At 42.7% G+C, this 19,002-nt stretch overlaps 7 protein-coding genes across 7 annotated transcripts; all 7 read left to right on the top strand.

Annotated features, from left to right (window-relative positions):
• The first annotated feature begins 8,305 nt into the window (after window positions 1-8,305).
• Window positions 8,306-8,617, top strand: LOC140246613 (histone H4). The gene has a single exon (XM_072325954.1). The coding sequence runs from the start codon at window positions 8,306-8,308 to the stop codon at window positions 8,615-8,617; it is 312 nt and encodes a 103-aa protein (XP_072182055.1).
• A 1,623-nt stretch (window positions 8,618-10,240) lies between these two features.
• Window positions 10,241-10,615, top strand: LOC140246612 (histone H2B.1, embryonic-like). Its single transcript, XM_072325953.1, has 2 exons — window positions 10,241-10,325; window positions 10,389-10,615. Exons 1-2 carry the CDS (start codon window positions 10,241-10,243, stop codon window positions 10,613-10,615), a joined length of 312 nt encoding a protein of 103 aa, XP_072182054.1.
• An 834-nt stretch (window positions 10,616-11,449) lies between these two features.
• On the top strand, window positions 11,450-11,860 carry LOC140246611 (histone H3, embryonic). The gene has a single exon (XM_072325952.1). It carries the CDS (start codon window positions 11,450-11,452, stop codon window positions 11,858-11,860), a length of 411 nt encoding a protein of 136 aa, XP_072182053.1.
• An 874-nt stretch (window positions 11,861-12,734) lies between these two features.
• Window positions 12,735-13,109, top strand: LOC140246610 (histone H2A, embryonic). The gene has a single exon (XM_072325951.1). It carries the CDS (start codon window positions 12,735-12,737, stop codon window positions 13,107-13,109), a length of 375 nt encoding a protein of 124 aa, XP_072182052.1.
• Window positions 13,110-15,421: 2,312 nt separating this feature from the next.
• Window positions 15,422-15,733, top strand: LOC140246609 (histone H4). Its single transcript, XM_072325949.1, has one exon. It carries the CDS (start codon window positions 15,422-15,424, stop codon window positions 15,731-15,733), a length of 312 nt encoding a protein of 103 aa, XP_072182050.1.
• Window positions 15,734-17,347: 1,614 nt separating this feature from the next.
• LOC140246608 (histone H2B.1, embryonic-like) lies at window positions 17,348-17,722 on the top strand. Its single transcript, XM_072325948.1, has 2 exons — window positions 17,348-17,432; window positions 17,496-17,722. Exons 1-2 carry the CDS (start codon window positions 17,348-17,350, stop codon window positions 17,720-17,722), a joined length of 312 nt encoding a protein of 103 aa, XP_072182049.1.
• Window positions 17,723-18,557: 835 nt separating this feature from the next.
• On the top strand, window positions 18,558-18,968 carry LOC140246607 (histone H3, embryonic). The gene has a single exon (XM_072325947.1). It carries the CDS (start codon window positions 18,558-18,560, stop codon window positions 18,966-18,968), a length of 411 nt encoding a protein of 136 aa, XP_072182048.1.
• Window positions 18,969-19,002: the final 34 nt, after the last annotated feature.

Raw genomic sequence — 19,002 nt, 5'->3', positions numbered from 1 at the left:
TAAGTAGTACATCATCAAACAATCCCAAGCAATTCCCTCCATTACATATTGATAATACTATCTGTCAAGATGACAAAGCAAAGGCTGATGCTTTAGCAGCACAATTTCATCACAATCAGCCAGATACGTCACAATACTCTGAAGATACCACTCCTAACAATGAAGACGTTCATGACAACACGTCTCCTATAAACGAACCTTTTAATGAGCAAGAACTTGGAATAGCTATCTCAGCTTCAAATGACTCATCTCCCGGAGCAGATGGTATACGCAAACCTCTAATAGAAAACTTAACAATAATGTACAAAAAGAAACTGCTTGCTATAATAAATGATATTTGGGAAACCGGTGTCCTACCTACGACATGGAAACATTCCATTATTGTTCCAATACTGAAACCCGGTAAAGATAAACACCTGACAACGTCATATCGCCCAATATCATTAACCTCGTTCCTATCAAAGCTCATGGAACGAATGATAACTAAGAGAATGATGTGGATATTAGAAAAATACAACATGATTACGCCCATACAGTCCGGTTTTATGAAAAACAGGCATACTTTAGACAACTTATTACGCCTAGAAAGTGACGCACGCAAATCCCTTGGTTCAAAGAGAAACAATACAATCGCCATTTTCTTGGACTTTGCTAAGGCTTTCGACAGTGTGTCCCCTTCAGCATTGCTCCACAAAATAAGAACATTGGGATTTGATGGCCGAATCATAAACTGGATAGAAGCCTTCCTCTCGGGACGAACATATCAAGTACGCCTAAATAACTCACTCTCTGATATCAAAGAATGTAAGGTTGGCCTGCCGCAAGGCAGTGTGATCAGTCCTATTCTGTTTAATATATTTATCAATGATCTCCCACTTTGCTGCCCTAAGTCTAGTATCTCTTTATATGCAGATGACGTCGCAATTTGGAGAACTCTCACAAACATTCCATTTCTCCTACGTCAACTCCAACTGGATCTAGATAATATCCAGCAGTGGTGTTTGAAATGGGGTCTCTCACTATCTACCGCCAAATCAAAAGTCCTCGCCTTCTGTAAGAAACCAAGGGGCGATATCTCTTTGCACATTGACAATGTGAATCTAGAATCTGTGACAAATTTCAAATTTCTTGGCATTGTCCTAGACTCTCGACTTAGCTGGAAATATCATATCGATAATATCTGCACCAAGTGCTGTAAAAGATTCAATATCATGAGATCATTGGCGGGTACAAAATGGGGAGCCGATTCCAAGACACTGTTGATGTTGTATAGAGCAATTATTCGGCCTATTCTTGAATACGGCTCCGAAATATTCAATACCCTCTCTACCACGCAGGCAAATCGCCTCAGAGCAATCCAGTACAAATGTCTACAAGTATGTACGGGCGCTCTGCCCACTACTCCACTTAACGCCTTACAAGTAGAGTGCAGCGAACTCCCTCTCGAAATCCGCCGAGAGAGGGCGGAACACTTTTACCGCATCCGCCTTGCCTCACTAAGCAATAATCACCCAGTTCGCTTGAGCGCAACAGATTGCTCACTATATACCTACTCCTCTTTTCAACCCGGTAAGGAGCCTTTTGCTCTACGATTCACAGAAGAGACCCCCATAGTACAGCCATATAAGATGATCCAGTCCCCACCTTGGCACTTAATTACACCAGACATAGATCTATCTATCCAAGAAATGTGTAGTAAAGCTGACTCCACTTTCTTACAACTACAGAGCAGCTTAGAGGTAATCGGCACCAAGTACATTAACCATCTACACATATACACAGATGGGTCTTTTGACCCGATTACCAATAGATCAGGTATCGGGATATTCGTCCCATATTACAAAGCATCTATCTCTAAACGAATCTCAAATGTGTCTGTTTCTCGGGCTGAGAAAGCAGCCATCTTGATTGCCCTTGAGTGGCTCGAAACCCTCTGCCCCCTACAGGCAGTAATTCTCTCTGACTCTCTGAGTACTTTACAAGAACTATCCCACCTATCTGCCCATCAACACAACCTAGCATCTGAGATACTACTCAAATGCTCCAGCATTATCACAAACGGTTGTCACTTAACGTTCACCTGGGTACCTGCCCATTGCGGCATACTAGGAAACGAAGAAGCAGATAAGGCCGCCAAGAAAGCCTTAAATCAAAATTCAATCGAATGTCAAATCCTTCCAAGTGTAAGTGAACTGAAAAATACAGTCAAGTCTCAAATGAAGAAAAAATGGCAGGAAATGTGGAACACATCTCCACATGGGCGACACTTGTTCAATATCCACCCAACAGTAACCACTCCTTTTGCCCCAAACTGCACAACCAGACGCAGTGAGTGTATAATCCATAGACTTCGTATGGGTCGAGCATGTCTGGCATCTTTCCTACACGTTATTGGAAAACATCCAAACGGTCTCTGTTCTACCTGTAACACTCCTGAAACCGTAGAACATTATCTTATGCAATGCCAAAAATATGATGCCCAAAGGACAGCCCTCCGTCAAAGGATGGGAAATTCACCATTTACTCTCACTAGCCTACTTTCCTGTCAGTCCATTAATCACTTACTACTTTACACAAAGGAAACAGATATGTTTAACGAACTGTAGATATTCATATTGACCAAGAGACAAGACCAATAAATCTCTAGTCAACAACTCCGGTATATATTAAATATACCTAAGTTTTTCTACCTGTTAAGGTATGAACCTTTCATCCTAGTGTGAGTACACATATATATTTGGTTTTATTTTCCTCATACTTTCTTCTGCCTAGCACTATATAGACCATTATCCACATACTGTGAGATATATATTGGATAATTTACTAAATCTGGATATCAATACTGATGTCCATATTCAGAACAGCTGTTTGATGCACTTATGAATTATCTTTTCATTTAACGTACATCTTTGAAATATTCGTCTGAACCTGCGGTTTGGGTTCAACCAACCTCTTACGTTATTCTAGGGTGTCTACACCCTTTCCTGCACTCTCTCTGATATGCACTAATCTATAATGTTACCCTTTGTGGTAACTTAACTATTAACAGTGTTTATATCAGATTTTGAAAATTTAATATAGGCTTGGGTAATCACCTAAGGCCTGCATCTCAGTGTATCCATACACATGTTACACGTGAGTACACAGACTTACCTTTTCCCTCTACGTAAGTCAACATACCTTCTGTTTTGAGACCATTAAAGGTACAAACTCTCACCTCTCATCAGTGAGAACATATATAGATATTGTATATTTTACACCCACCTTGCTTGTTTTTTCTTTTGTTGTTGCTAACTGGTAACAAATAACATTATAATGAAGGAAAACAAAAGGGTTCAATATGATGCTCGTATAGTAAGGGTTAGAGAGAAAGAGAGCGAGAGAGTGAGAGAGAGAGAGAAGAATGGAAGATGATTTTGTTTATATATATTTTTTTCCTTCACTTATTCTCGCAATCGCCGAATGCCCAACTTAGCTTTAGTGAAGTGTTTGATTTTCCTGGTAATCCGATAACAAACAACATTATAATGAAGGAAAACAAAAGGGTTCAATATGATACTCGTATAGTAAGGGTTAGAGTGAAAGAGAGCGAGAGAGTGAGAGAGAGAGAGAAGAATGGAAGATGATTTTGTTTATATATATATTTTTTTCCTTCACTTATTCTCGCAATCGCCGAATGCCCAACTTAGCTTTAGTGAAGTGTTTGATTTTCCTGGAAATCCGATAACAAACAACATTATAATGAAGGAAAACCAACCTCTTACATTATTTTGCTCTACGTTACACGTGAGTACACAGAGTTACCTTTCCCCTCTACGTAAGTCAAGATAATTTCTGTTTTGAGACCATTAAAGGTATAAACTCTCACCTCACATCAGTGAGAACATATATGGTAACAATAATCTCACCTTTGTGAGACTGTATACAAGCACTTTATATTTTTATGCCAACTCGGATTCTATTCTATTCTATTCTATATGGATAGGTATTAATTTCCTTATTTTATTTTCCCAATACACTTTGTTTACAATATTACCCCTTGGGTAACATAACGAAACAAAATATTTGTATATGAAAATATGACATTAACTGGGACACACGTAAACCCCTATATTTAGTAAAAGTGTTCACAGAGATTGATTTTGTTTTCTTTCTCCTAGATCAACTGCTACCTGACATAAAATATAATACGATGTAGCTATGTATCAGCATGTAATACTATGTATATTGCCGACAATTGCCAATTTATTTATCGCATGGTAGCAATATCAACAAATATCCACCCTGGATATTTGTTACATGAAAAAAAAAAAAACACAAATATATACTAGTATATCATAAGACGCACCGTTACCCTTTTCTATATGAGTGTAATGATATATTTTTTCTCTGAATCACACTCTTTACTTTTTTCTTTTTCATCTGGAGAAAAAAAAAATAAGTAAATTGTAATATTATCTTCCTCTTTCGGTTTATTCAACCTGAAGTGTAAACCATGACAGATGTGATACAAATCAAAGCGATTTGATGTTTACGTCTCATGATACTTTATTCCTTCATCTTCTCTAATTTCTTCTTCCTTCCTATCCCCTCTCTATCTCTAACCTGTCCCCTCACTGGCCTTAATTCTATCTTCTCTCCTGATCGCTATTTGCAACGCGACTTAGATCTACGCATGTGCGCATACCCCTCTTTCTGAATATATACTGACTAGAAATGTATGTCTAAACATGCCTCCTAGATTTAGACCCACGCCTTCCTTATCATACTTAGGTCTGTGGATATTTTCTATGCTATATGATATCATCACGGTATTAGACTATGCCCTATATCTTTCCGAAATAAGACCTAATTTCCGAAAACTCAACCTAGACCTATATTGATGCTTTAATTTAGTATAGTTATGTTTACAAATCGGTATAACTATCTACCGATTTAACTAGACACCGACTGTATCTCACTAAGCCTCACACTTTACGTATTACAACGTGTTTAAATACCGTTTCAAAATTTTACTTGGATATGCCCCATAGACATAAAAGGAGTCCGTATTTGTGTATCCAAGTCTCGTCTTCGGCCGCTCGTACAACAATATTACATTTTGTTGTATAGCCCTAAACTTATATATTATTAACCGATTGTGAAATTAAGACCCAGATAGCACAAATTTCTTTCCCGATGTCTTCCGACGCGCTTCTAGTTGGATCTGCTTTCTTCTAACCTTATACTCCTGTTTCTCTTCATCCTACCTTCATCTCGTCCTTAACCTCTCTCAAAACTTTGAATATGTATTCCAAAAGGAATATCATTTCAGGAGATCCGACATAAGTGACAGTAATTTTTTTTTCTCTTCTTCAGTTCAACAACATATTTTAAAACTGATCGATCTCCCTTCTTCTTCTTTGATCAGAATATGACCAACTATTATAACTTCGTAAAAAAAAAAAAAACAAACAAACAAACAAACAACCATAATTTTGTATTTTCCTTGTACACTCCATCAGTTAGCAAATTCTGTGCGTTGTTATTACGTACTATTCATTGCTTTGGTAAAGGGCTGACCAACGGTCAGAGTGAGGAGTACAGCGCCCTCTACCGCCCCAGCTGACCATCCTACCTATCTATCCTATCTCCCTACCACTATCTTCACACTATCTGCTAATCTCTTACCACTGTCCCCCTTTCGATGATATCCCTGCCTGCTAGGCTCTTATCTAAACCTAGGCCGATAGGAAAGGCGCCCGCCCCCGGAAAAGCCCAAGACTTAACCGTGGGTCGACTTGAGGGTCTTAGGCCCTCCTGTCGACGGGAACGGCGTATCCCTGTACTTCGGTACAGGAGTGGGCAGGTGATATCTGATTCCTATCTACCTATTTCTCTCTACAATACGTACGTATATGTATGTGTGAGTGTATGTATGTATATGCATATGAATGCACAGTAAATTCTAATGTACACTTAAGTGCCTTGAGCACATAATAAAAAAAAAAAAAAAAATCACAGCCACTCGTCCATAAAAGAAAATGATAAGTGAAACTAAATAAATTTACTATAGATATATTATATATCTGTTAGAATTAAAAAGTAAATATATAAAACTGAGTATAATTACAAATTATAATTCCTACACAACCAACGCATTTCTTGGAGAAAATTGCCATATTAGGCAGACCTCCATTAATTCAAAACAACAACAACAACAGCTAGTCATTAGTTTTGTTCCACTACTCTCTGACTCACTACGTATCGCATCGATTGTTATCGTGATGGCGGCTTCGGAAGCAGCAAAGAAGACGACCAAGAAGAAAGCGCCCGAGCATCCACCGACCCAGGTGATGGTCAATGCTGCTATCGGCGCACTGAAGGAGCGGAATGGATCATCGCTTCAGGCCATTAAGAAGTACATCGCAGCCAACTACAAAGTAGGCGATATGGACCGACAGACCATCTTCATCAAGCGAGCTCTGCGGAAAGGGGTTGCCAACGAGACACTGGTTCAGACGAAAGGTGTCGGGGCATCTGGCTCTTTCAAGCTGAACGTCAAGGCAGCAAAGGCAGAGGCGGCGGAGAAGGCACGAAAAGAGAAGCAGAAGGCAAAGGTCAAGGCTGACCGCGAGAAGGCAAAGGCAAAGGCAGCCGCAAAGAAAGAGAAGGCGGTCGCCAAGAAGGCCAAAGCTGCAGCAGAAAAGAAGGAGAAGAAGAAGAAGGCGACAAAGAAGAAGCCGGCGAAGAAGACAGCAACCAAGTCGGAGAAAACGAAGACGCCCAAGAAGAAGACCGCAGCAAAGAAGCCATCCAAGAAGGCAACCCCCAAGAAAGTGGCGAAGAAGACGACGACCAAATCCAAGGCGGCAAAACCAAAGAAGCCTGCTGCCAAGAAGGGTGCCAAATAAGTTTATTTGCACCTCACACCAAAAATCAAACGGCTCTTTTAAGAGCCACCACAAACCCAAGAAAGAATAATTGTTGCAGTATCAACTAGTCGATGGAAAGATGCACTGAGAAAAGAAAGAAAAAAAAAAAAGAAGGAAATATACGAAACGGGGAAATAGAAAGGAATAGTTTACAAAAAAACAGAAATCATTCTATATTGGTGAATTTATGTTGAAAAGGAGAGAAATGGTAGATGAAGGCACAATTGAGGAGTTTTATGTGTTACTCAAGAGCAAACAATTGTGTGAGAGCTTGGGGAAATAGGCTAAACAGAATGCGAGCGGGGGGAGGGTGATGGTTTTCGTTTGGGAGAGAAGTTTTACTCTGAAAAATCGTTTCAAGCTCGAAATTATGTGAGTGTGAGTGTGTGTATATATGTATATGTATATGTATATATCTGCCACTCCATATCTATGTAGCTTTATGCTGTCAATATTATCATATGTGTATTTTATTTGTTCATTTCTTGAGGTAATGTGCGACAGAGTAATGTATGTGATGTGCGACAGTGCCCGTCCGACTCGCGGTGCTGGTCTGGTCAACGCAACGGACGGCCGTGAGGTGGCGCACTCGATCCAGCCGGATCTCGTGCAGGCGGATCGTGGGCTGGCCGCGGCGGACAGTAGGAGAATGGGGCGTCGCCCTCCATGTCCGCAAAGCGGTTACTTAACCCTGTTCGGTCATTGGGAGCGTCATCTACCGCCCTAGCTGACCATCCTACCTATCTATCCTATCTCCCTACCACTATCTTCACACTATCTGCTAATCTCTTACCACTGTCCCCCTTTCGATGATATCCCTGCCTGCTAGGCTCTTATCTAAACCTAGGCCGATAGGAAAGGCGCCCGCCCCCGGAAAAGCCCAAGACTTAACCGTGGGTCGACTTGAGGGTCTTAGACCCTCCTGTCGACGGGAACGGCGTATCCCTGCACTTCGGTACAGGAGTGGGAAGGTGATATCTGATTCCTATCTACCTATTTCTCTCTACAAAACGTACGTGTATTGTATGTATGAGTGTATGTATGGATTTGCATATAAATGCACAGTAAATTCTAATGTACACTTAAGCGCTTTGAGCACATAATTTATTAAAAAAAAAAAAAAAATCACAGCCACTCGTCCATAAAACAAAATGATAAGTGAAACTAAATAAATTTATTACAGATGTATTATATAAATAGAATAAAAAAGTAAATATGTACAATTAATTTTATTTATGAAATATAGTTTTATCACAACCAACGCATTTCTTGGAGAAAATTGCCATATTAGGCAGATCTCCATTAATTCAAAACAACAACAACAACAACGGAGCGTCATCATTCGGCTTTTGGATCTCTCATCAGCTAAACCAAAATCAACTCACGCCATCATGTCTGGACGCGGTAAAGGAGGCAAAGGACTAGGAAAGGGAGGAGCAAAGCGGCACCGCAAAGTTCTTCGAGATAACATCCAGGGCATCACCAAGCCAGCCATCCGTCGTCTGGCAAGAAGGGGCGGCGTGAAGCGAATCTCGGGCCTCATCTACGAAGAAACCCGCGGAGTCCTGAAAGTCTTCCTTGAGAACGTGATCCGCGATGCAGTGACATACTGCGAGCATGCCAAACGCAAGACGGTTACTGCCATGGACGTCGTCTACGCATTGAAGAGGCAGGGACGCACACTCTACGGATTTGGCGGCTAGAATTTAACGGCCTCCTGCACCACAAAACAACGGCTCTTTTCAGAGCCACCACATTATCAAGAAAGAATACCCTTAATGAAACAAATTTCCACATTACGGAACGTCATCATAAGTAGCACGTTTGAATCAATGGGCATATATATATTATGTATAACCACACTGTTCGTACATCTTTTAAGTTCAGATTTCTGTTTCGTGGCAATGCTCTTAAAACGCCCTCATTATACGCTTTACAGAGTTTACCGGTTGTAATTGAAGGTAATAGAATAATTATGGCATCCATTCGCTGATCACAGCCCCCAGTTGCAAATAGAGAGAGTGGGAGAGAGAGAGAAAGAGAGAGACGTTATTTTCATAAGTAAAGTTGTTGTCATACAATTGTAAAGTTGTTGTCATACAATTGTAAAGTTGTTGCTTTATGTGTAAAGTTGTTGCCTTTTTGGTAAAGTTGTTGCCCTTTTGGTAAAGTTGTTGCTCCCATAGTGGGCGGGTTGTATAAAGCAACAACATTACGCATTTCTTTGGTGAAGTTGTTGCCTTTGCTCATAAATATTTCATTAAGAGTTGTGAAGCTCACAATGCACATGCCGCCCCACGCCTGGACATGGACTGGAATTTGGAGATACTACCAAGACAGTATCATTCAGCAAAAAAAAAAAAAAAATAAATAAAAAAAAATAAAATAAATAAAAATAAAATAAAAATGACACACACACACACACAAAAAAAAAACAAAAAACAAAAACAAAAACAAAAACAAACAAACCCTGCTAATTATTGACTACATTGTATTATGAATCAAGTAGAATGTTTGGCTTCACCTGATATTGAGTTAAACTCACTAAAGAGGATAGATTCTATACACTATTTGGCATATAGCCAATTTTACGCAGATTCAATAGCCTCGATACAAAATGTGGATAAGTCTGGACAATATCTTGCTGTCTGACATTGGCTTTTGGTATTGTGCAGTGGGAAACAAGCAGTCAATCAATCAATCAATCAATCAATCAATCAAGTAGGTAAAAAAAAAGGAGTATCAGCAAAGTACGAATGCAAGAAGGTATGTTTGTTTGTTTTTTGTAACGCAAAATAAATATTTACAAATAGATTTCAGCTTCAGCGTGTCAGCAAGCGGCGAAGAAGGTAGATAACATGTGTAAACTTAACACGCAATCAAAAGGAATAAGGGAAGTTAGCAGCTTTTTTGCGAGATACGAAACAGAATATATATAGTTACAGGAGATTTTCTAGATCTAGTTTGATTACAAAGAGAAAAGAAAAGAAAAGTAAATGATGATTTAATATTTGCAGAGAATATTATTCACGTTTTTCATTTCTACACGCAATTCAAGAACAAATTAGGGTAAAATTGGACAAAAATCTGTCTACTGCCATCTGGTGGCAGAAACCGTTATTCCACCACCGCGGCCGGCCGGCCGGCAGGCGGGGCCGTCACGCCCGCCTGAATCGATGCTTCTGCTAATCCTCATCTAATTTGCATGAACTGTGCGAGCGGATCCTCCGAACGCGTATAAAAGAGGAAAGGGGGCAGCTGACCATAACATTTCTCTTTCAAAGCTGCATCGAATTCGCATCCGCCTAGTCTAGTCAACGCTCACAATGGCTCCTCCATCCGGACAAGTTGCCAAGAAGGGTTCCAAGAAAGCTGCCAAGGCTCCCCGGCCCAATGCCGACAAGAAGAGGCGTAGGAAGAGGAAGGAGAGCTACGGCATCTACATCTACAAGGTTCTGAAGCAAGTCCACCCAGATACTGGAATTTCGAGTCGCGCCATGTCCATCATGAACAGCTTCGTCAACGACATTTTCGAACGCATCGCCGCCGAAGCTGCACGTCTCGGTCAGTACAACAAGAAGTCGACCATCAGCAGCCGTGAAGTGCAGACCGCAGTGCGCCTCCTTCTCCCCGGAGAACTGGCAAAGCACGCCGTCAGCGAGGGCACCAAAGCTGTCACCAAGTACACTACATCCAAGTAGATGTCCACAGTCGCCTATATCTCAAACGGCCCTTATCAGGGCCACCACATAACCAAGAAAGAATATCCCACTGTTGTATGAAATCCTAATCATATCCTAACTATAACGAATCGAAAAGCTAGTACTTTACCCACCAGAGAAATACAAATCATCGCTTGTTTACAGTGACTTCACATTGTATGCTTATTTATATTTGCTTCTCGTGTTCACTTAATGTATTCGTTAGTTAGTTTAATGACAGCACCACCTGATCGAAACATGGTAAAAATATGCAAACATATTACAGATTAATGTTTAAGACCCGCACAATATAGATATATAACTTCCAATCAGCCAGCTCTTCCCTTTCGGGTAAAAGAGTGTATTAAATTACCACACCGCTTTATACAATCGTCTTCTTAACGAGCTGTTGCTATATGAATCTATTCCAAATACCATCATGCACGTATAGTAATAATATCACTGTTACAGCAGCCTGCATACAGAAAAAAAAAAATCGTTCGGAATGATGTTTTCAGTATATTATACGCCGCAATAATCATTGAATTCGCGAGCTGGTATCTCAACGGCGCCATCTACGGGAAGGCGTGAACAGGTTGAGCGGCGTGACCAACCATAGCGGACGGGACGGGTGGGGGCCGCCGCTGCGGGGCTGGTGCGCCCAGATCGGACAAAGGAAATCACTGCTTGACCAATCACAGGCCACGGATTGGATCCGTCCCGGGTCTAGGGATCCATCGTCCGCGATATAAAATGGGAGCTGGATGTCCGGCGGTTTCATTCTCTTCCCAACTCCGCATCGAAAAAACTCCGCACTCATTACCTGAAGAAAACATGGCTCGCACCAAGCAGACGGCTCGCAAGTCGACTGGAGGCAAGGCTCCTCGCAAGCAACTGGCTACGAAGGCTGCTCGCAAGAGTGCCCCCGCCACCGGAGGAGTGAAGAAACCTCATCGCTATAGGCCCGGCACAGTCGCACTTCGTGAGATTCGCCGCTACCAGAAGAGCACCGAACTTCTCATCCGCAAACTCCCCTTCCAGCGACTTGTTCGTGAGATTGCTCAGGATTTCAAGACCGAGCTGCGCTTCCAAAGTTCTGCTGTCATGGCCCTCCAAGAAGCGAGCGAGGCTTATCTCGTCGGTCTGTTCGAAGACACCAACCTGTGCGCCATCCACGCCAAGCGGGTTACCATCATGCCCAAGGACATTCAGCTGGCCCGTCGCATCCGGGGAGAGAGGGCGTAGAAAGAGGCCTGTCCTCCGTGGTCGCACCACACAACACAACGGCTCTTTTCAGAGCCACCACATTATCAAGAAAGAATATCATGGTTCATACAGGACAATATTCTGTTTGTTATTCTTAGTTTTAAAAAGTAGAGCCTTGGATGATGTTAGATCTTTATGTATTTAAAAGTGCACACGTAGTTGAACGGAAATGAAAAATGAGAACAAGAAAACCACAAAGATAAATGAAATGCACATAAAGTAGGGATATCTGCCCCCCCCCCTTTCAAATGAAACGCAGTCTACGGTGATTATGTACCTAGCAAATCAATTCATATGTAATTGAGACGAGAAGGGGTCTGTAAGGTGCTTGATAGAGAGAGAGAGAGAGAGAGAGAGAGAGAGAGAGGGGAGAGGGATAGATAGGGAGACAGAAGGAGTGAAGGGAGGGGGGTAAGAAAAAGTAAAACTATATGGTCAAGAAAAGGAAAAAAAATGAAAGATTGTGACGTTAATTCGGAGTCTTTTTACCAATGTGTTGACGTGATCTGAATGCTGATTCAACTGAAAGTGTGTATTCACAATTGCTTTATTGTGAAATATAATATATGGACAGCCGCCGCGATACAACTAGCTGCATTGAACTACTAGACACTGTGCCGAGTTAGCCAGCAAGAGGGCAGCAAACAGCGCGTGTGTCCGCACTGGCAGCAGTAGCAGCTGCCCACTTCTGCCACCGGCTACGCTGATTGGTCGACCGGTCAACAAAAGGATCTTGACCCGCTGGATCCCCGAGCGGGGTATAAATGGGTGCGGAAACAATCGGCGGGGATCACACTCTCAGTTGAATCAGCATTCAGATCACGTCAACACATTTGTCTCTCCGTCTCCAATCATGTCTGGACGAGGAAAATCTGGCAAGGCTCGCACCAAGGCCAAGTCTCGATCATCACGCGCCGGCCTGCAGTTCCCCGTCGGCCGAGTTCATCGCTTCCTTCGTAAAGGCAACTACGCCCAGAGAGTAGGCGCTGGTGCACCAGTGTACCTAGCTGCTGTTCTGGAGTACCTGACCGCTGAGATTCTGGAGCTGGCCGGCAACGCCGCACGCGATAACAAGAAGACGAGGATCATCCCGCGACATCTTCAACTTGCCGTTCGCAACGACGAAGAGCTGAACAAGCTGCTGGGAGGCGTGACAATCGCTCAGGGTGGTGTACTGCCAAACATCCAGGCTGTGCTTCTGCCGAAGAAGACTGCAAAGTCCAGTTAGACACTTCACGGCGGCTCTTTTCAACCAAACGGCCCTTATCAGGGCCACCACATTTTCCAGAAAGAATACATTCAATTCATCATGCTATTTCGTGTTGTGTTGAGATTTCCGCTATATCTGTTTTTTTTTTCTTTTCTTTTCTTTTTATTTTTTTTTTCCTTTCTCTCTCTCTAATTATCCTTACTTGAATCACACATAAATAGGAAATGTAGAGAAAGGAAGAAATATAATGATAAAAAAGGAAGAAATATAATGATAAATATATAAGGTGACAATGCATGATATTATATAAGGAGACAAAATAGAATAAAGACTAAATATATAAGGTGGCAATACATACCATTAGATGAGGAGAGAATATGGAGTAAAGAATAAGCACAGACTAGAGTATGAAAATAAGCAAGAGTTAAGTACCAAGTTAATTTCGGAAGAATTTATGAATTTATGAAATGCACAGATGATAAATCGTCAGGCGAGGCCGTTCTGAGGTTAAAAAGAAGGTATTAAAATAAAAGAGTAATTTATCGACAACATAAGAACAGCACAGCCACATGTATGTAGGAAGTTTGTGTGTTTGATTGCATTAATGCTCTTGTGTTTGTGCGTTTGCTGTCTAAAATTGTTGCAGTTTTTGGCATGTTGTAATATAAAACAGCTGCCTTAGGGAAACACGTGGATAAAACAAATGGAGCAGAAAAGTAAATCAAGTAATATGAAACAGAGAACAGATGTGGAAGCACATTAGGCAGAGCGTCTGCACGACGCCATGCCCGAGATGTCCGGTGATTCCTTCGAGGTACGCAATGAGCTGATAAAACGACAGTGCGAAGGTTGCTAGTCATTAGTTTTGTTCCACTACTCTCTGACTCACTACGTATCGCATCGATTGTTATCGTGATGGCGGCTTCGGAAGCAGCAAAGAAGACGACCAAGAAGAAAGCGCCCGAGCATCCACCGACCCAGGTGATGGTCAATGCTGCTATCGGCGCACTGAAGGAGCGGAATGGATCATCGCTTCAGGCCATTAAGAAGTACATCGCAGCCAACTACAAAGTAGGCGATATGGACCGACAGACCATCTTCATCAAGCGAGCTCTGCGGAAAGGGGTTGCCAACGAGACACTGGTTCAGACGAAAGGTGTCGGGGCATCTGGCTCTTTCAAGCTGAACGTCAAGGCAGCAAAGGCAGAGGCGGCGGAGAAGGCACGAAAAGAGAAGCAGAAGGCAAAGGTTAAGGCTGACCGCGAGAAGGCAAAGGCAAAGGCAGCCGCAAAGAAAGAGAAGGCGGTCGCCAAGAAGGCCAAAGCTGCAGCAGAAAAGAAGGAGAAGAAGAAGAAGGCGACAAAGAAGAAGCCGGCGAAGAAGACAGCAACCAAGTCGGAGAAAACGAAGACGCCCAAGAAGAAGACCGCAGCAAAGAAGCCATCCAAGAAGGCAACCCCCAAGAAAGTGGCGAAGAAGACGACGACCAAATCCAAGGCGGCAAAACCAAAGAAGCCTGCTGCCAAGAAGGGTGCCAAATAAGTTTATTTGCACCTCACACCAAAAATCAAACGGCTCTTTTAAGAGCCACCACAAACCCAAGAAAGAATAATTGTTGCAGTATCAACTAGTCGATGGAAAGATGCACTGAGAAAAGAAAGAAAAAAAAAGAAGAAGGAAATATACGAAACGGGGAAATAGAAAGGAATAGTTTACAAAAAAACAGAAATCATTCTATATTGGTGAATTTATGTTGAAAAGGAGAGAAATGGTAGATGAAGGCACAATTGAGGAGTTTTATGTGTTACTCAAGAGCAAACAATTGTGTGAGAGCTAGCGAAAATAGGCTAAACAGAATGCGAGCGGGGGGAGGGTGATGGTTTTCGTTTGGGAGAGAAGTTTTACTCTGAAAAATCGTTTCAAGCTCGAAATTATGTGAGTGTGAGTGTGTGTATATATGTATATGTATATGTATATATCTGCCACTCCATATCTATGTAGCTTTATGCTGTCAATATTATCATATGTGTATTTTATTTGTTCATTTCTTTAGGTAATGTGCGACAGAGTAATGTATGTGATGTGACACAGTGCCCGTCCGACTCGCGGTGCTGGTCTGGTCAACGTAACGAACGGCCGTGAGGTGGCGCACTCGATCCAGCCGGATCTCGTGCAGGCGGATCGTGGGCTGGCCGCGGCGGACAGTAGGAGAATGGGGCGTCGCCCTCCATGTCCGCAAAGCGGTTACTTAACCCTGTTCGGTCATTGGGAGCGTCATCATTCGGCTTTTGGATCTCTCATCAGCTAAACCAAAATCAACTCACGCCATCATGTCTGGACGCGGTAAAGGAGGCAAAGGACTAGGAAAGGGAGGAGCAAAGCGGCACCGCAAAGTTCTTCGAGATAACATCCAGGGCATCACCAAGCCAGCCATCCGTCGTCTGGCAAGAAGGGGCGGCGTGAAGCGAATCTCGGGCCTCATCTACGAAGAAACCCGCGGAGTCCTGAAAGTCTTCCTTGAGAACGTGATCCGCGATGCAGTGACATACTGCGAGCATGCCAAACGCAAGACGGTTACTGCCATGGACGTCGTCTACGCATTGAAGAGGCAGGGACGCACACTCTACGGATTTGGCGGCTAGAATTTAACGGCCTCCTGCACCACAAAACAACGGCTCTTTTCAGAGCCACCACATTATCAAGAAAGAATACACTTAATGAAACAAATTTCCACATTACGGAACGTCATCATAAGTAGCACGTTTGAATCAATGGGCATATATATATTATGTATAACCACACTGTTCGTACATCTTTTAAGTTCAGATTTCTGTTTCGTGGCAATGCTCTTAAAACGCCCTCATTATACGCTTTACAGAGTTTACCGGTTGTAATTGAAGGTAATAGAATAATTATGGCATCCATTCGCTGATCACAGCCCCCAGTTGCAAATAGAGAGAGTGGGAGAGAGAGAGAAAGAGAGAGACGTTATTTTCATAAGTAAAGTTGTTGTCATACAATTGTAAAGTTGTTGTCATACAATTGTAAAGTTGTTGCTTTATGTGTAAAGTTGTTGCCTTTTTGGTAAAGTTGTTGCCCTTTTGGTAAAGTTGTTGCTCCCATAGTGGGCGGGTTGTATAAAGCAACAACATTACGCATTTCTTTGGTGAAGTTGTTGCCTTTGCTCATAAATATTTCATTAAGAGTTGTGAAGCTCACAATGCACATGCCGCCCCACGCCTGGACATGGACTGGAATTTGGAGATACTACCAAGACAGTATCATTCAGCAAAAAAAAAAAAAATAAAAAAAAAAAAATAAATAAAAATAAAATAAAAATGACACACACACACAAAAAACAAAAAACAAAAACAAAAACAAAAACAAAAACAAACAAACCCTGCTAATTATTGACTACATTGTATTATGAATCAAGTAGAATGTTTGGCTTCACCTGATATTGAGTTAAACTCACTAAAGAGGATAGATTCTATACACTATTTGGCATATAGCCAATTTTACGCAGATTCAATAGCCTCGATACAAAATGTGGATAAGTCTGGACAATATCTTGCTGTCTGACATTGGCTTTTGGTATTGTGCAGTGGGAAACAAGCAGTCAATCAATCAATCAATCAATCAATCAATCAAGTAGGTAAAAAAAAAGGAGTATCAGCAAAGTACGAATGCAAGAAGGTATGTTTGTTTGTTTTTTGTAACGCAAAATAAATATTTACAAATAGATTTCAGCTTCAGCGTGTCAGCAAGCGGCGACGAAGGTAGATAACATGTGTAAACTTAACACGCAATCAAAAGGAATAAGGGAAGTTAGCAGCTTTTTTGCGAGATACGAAACAGAATATATATAGTTACAGGAGATTTTCTAGATCTAGTTTGATTACAAAGAGAAAAGAAAAGAAAAGTAAATGATGATTTAATATTTGCAGAGAATATTATTCACGTTTTTCATTTCTACACGCAATTCAAGAACAAATTAGGGTAAAATTGGACAAAAATCTGTCTACTGCCATCTGGTGGCAGAAACCGTTATTCCACCACCGCGGCCGGCCGGCCGGCAGGCGGGGCCGTCACGCCCGCCTGAATCGATGCTTCTGCTAATCCTCATCTAATTTGCATGAACTGTGCGAGCGGATCCTCCGAACGCGTATAAAAGAGGAAAGGGGGCAGCTGACCATAACATTTCTCTTTCAAAGCTGCATCGAATTCGCATCCGCCTAGTCTAGTCAACGCTCACAATGGCTCCTCCATCCGGACAAGTTGCCAAGAAGGGTTCCAAGAAAGCTGCCAAGGCTCCCCGGCCCAATGCCGACAAGAAGAGGCGTAGGAAGAGGAAGGAGAGCTACGGCATCTACATCTACAAGGTTCTGAAGCAAGTCCACCCAGATACTGGAATTTCGAGTCGCGCCATGTCCATCATGAACAGCTTCGTCAACGACATTTTCGAACGCATCGCCGCCGAAGCTGCACGTCTCGGTCAGTACAACAAGAAGTCGACCATCAGCAGCCGTGAAGTGCAGACCGCAGTGCGCCTCCTTCTCCCCGGAGAACTGGCAAAGCACGCCGTCAGCGAGGGCACCAAAGCTGTCACCAAGTACACTACATCCAAGTAGATGTCCACAGTCGCCTATATCTCAAACGGCCCTTATCAGGGCCACCACATAACCAAGAAAGAATATCCCACTGTTGTATGAAATCCTAATCATATCCTAACTATAACGAATCGAAAAGCTAGTACTTTACCCACCAGAGAAATACAAATCATCGCTTGTTTACAGTGACTTCACATTGTATGCTTATTTATATTTGCTTCTCGTGTTCACTTAATGTATTCGTTAGTTAGTTTAATGACAGCACCACCTGATCGAAACATGGTAAAAATATGCAAACATATTACAGATTAATGTTTAAGACCCGCACAATATAGATATATAACTTCCAATCAGCCAGCTCTTCCCTTTCGGGTAAAAGAGTGTATTAAATTACCACACCGCTTTATACAATCGTCTTCTTAACGAGCTGTTGCTATATGAATCTATTCCAAATACCATCATGCACGTATAGTAATAATATCACTGTTACAGCAGCCTGCATACAGAAAAAAAAAAAATCGTTCGGAATGATGTTTTCAGTATATTATACGCCGCAATAATCATTGAATTCGCGAGCTGGTATCTCAACGGCGCCATCTACGGGAAGGCGTGAACAGGTTGAGCGGCGTGACCAACCATAGCGGACGGGACGGGTGGGGGCCGCCGCTGCGGGGCTGGTGCGCCCAGATCGGACAAAGGAAATCACTGCTTGACCAATCACAGGCCACGGATTGGATCCGTCCCGGGTCTAGGGATCCATCGTCCGCGATATAAAATGGGAGCTGGATGTCCGGCGGTTTCATTCTCTTCCCAACTCCGCATCGAAAAAACTCCGCACTCATTACCTGAAGAAAACATGGCTCGCACCAAGCAGACGGCTCGCAAGTCGACTGGAGGCAAGGCTCCTCGCAAGCAACTGGCTACGAAGGCTGCTCGCAAGAGTGCCCCCGCCACCGGAGGAGTGAAGAAACCTCATCGCTATAGGCCCGGCACAGTCGCACTTCGTGAGATTCGCCGCTACCAGAAGAGCACCGAACTTCTCATCCGCAAACTCCCCTTCCAGCGACTTGTTCGTGAGATTGCTCAGGATTTCAAGACCGAGCTGCGCTTCCAAAGTTCTGCTGTCATGGCCCTCCAAGAAGCGAGCGAGGCTTATCTCGTCGGTCTGTTCGAAGACACCAACCTGTGCGCCATCCACGCCAAGCGGGTTACCATCATGCCCAAGGACATTCAGCTGGCCCGTCGCATCCGGGGAGAGAGGGCGTAGAAAGAGGCCTGTCCTCCGTGGTCGCACCACACAA

The sequence above is a fragment of the Diadema setosum genome, chromosome 3 (genome assembly GCF_964275005.1).
Source record: "Diadema setosum chromosome 3, eeDiaSeto1, whole genome shotgun sequence".
Taxonomy (NCBI): domain Eukaryota; kingdom Metazoa; phylum Echinodermata; class Echinoidea; order Diadematoida; family Diadematidae; genus Diadema; species Diadema setosum.
This window is presented reverse-complemented; position numbering and strand designations above follow the sequence as displayed.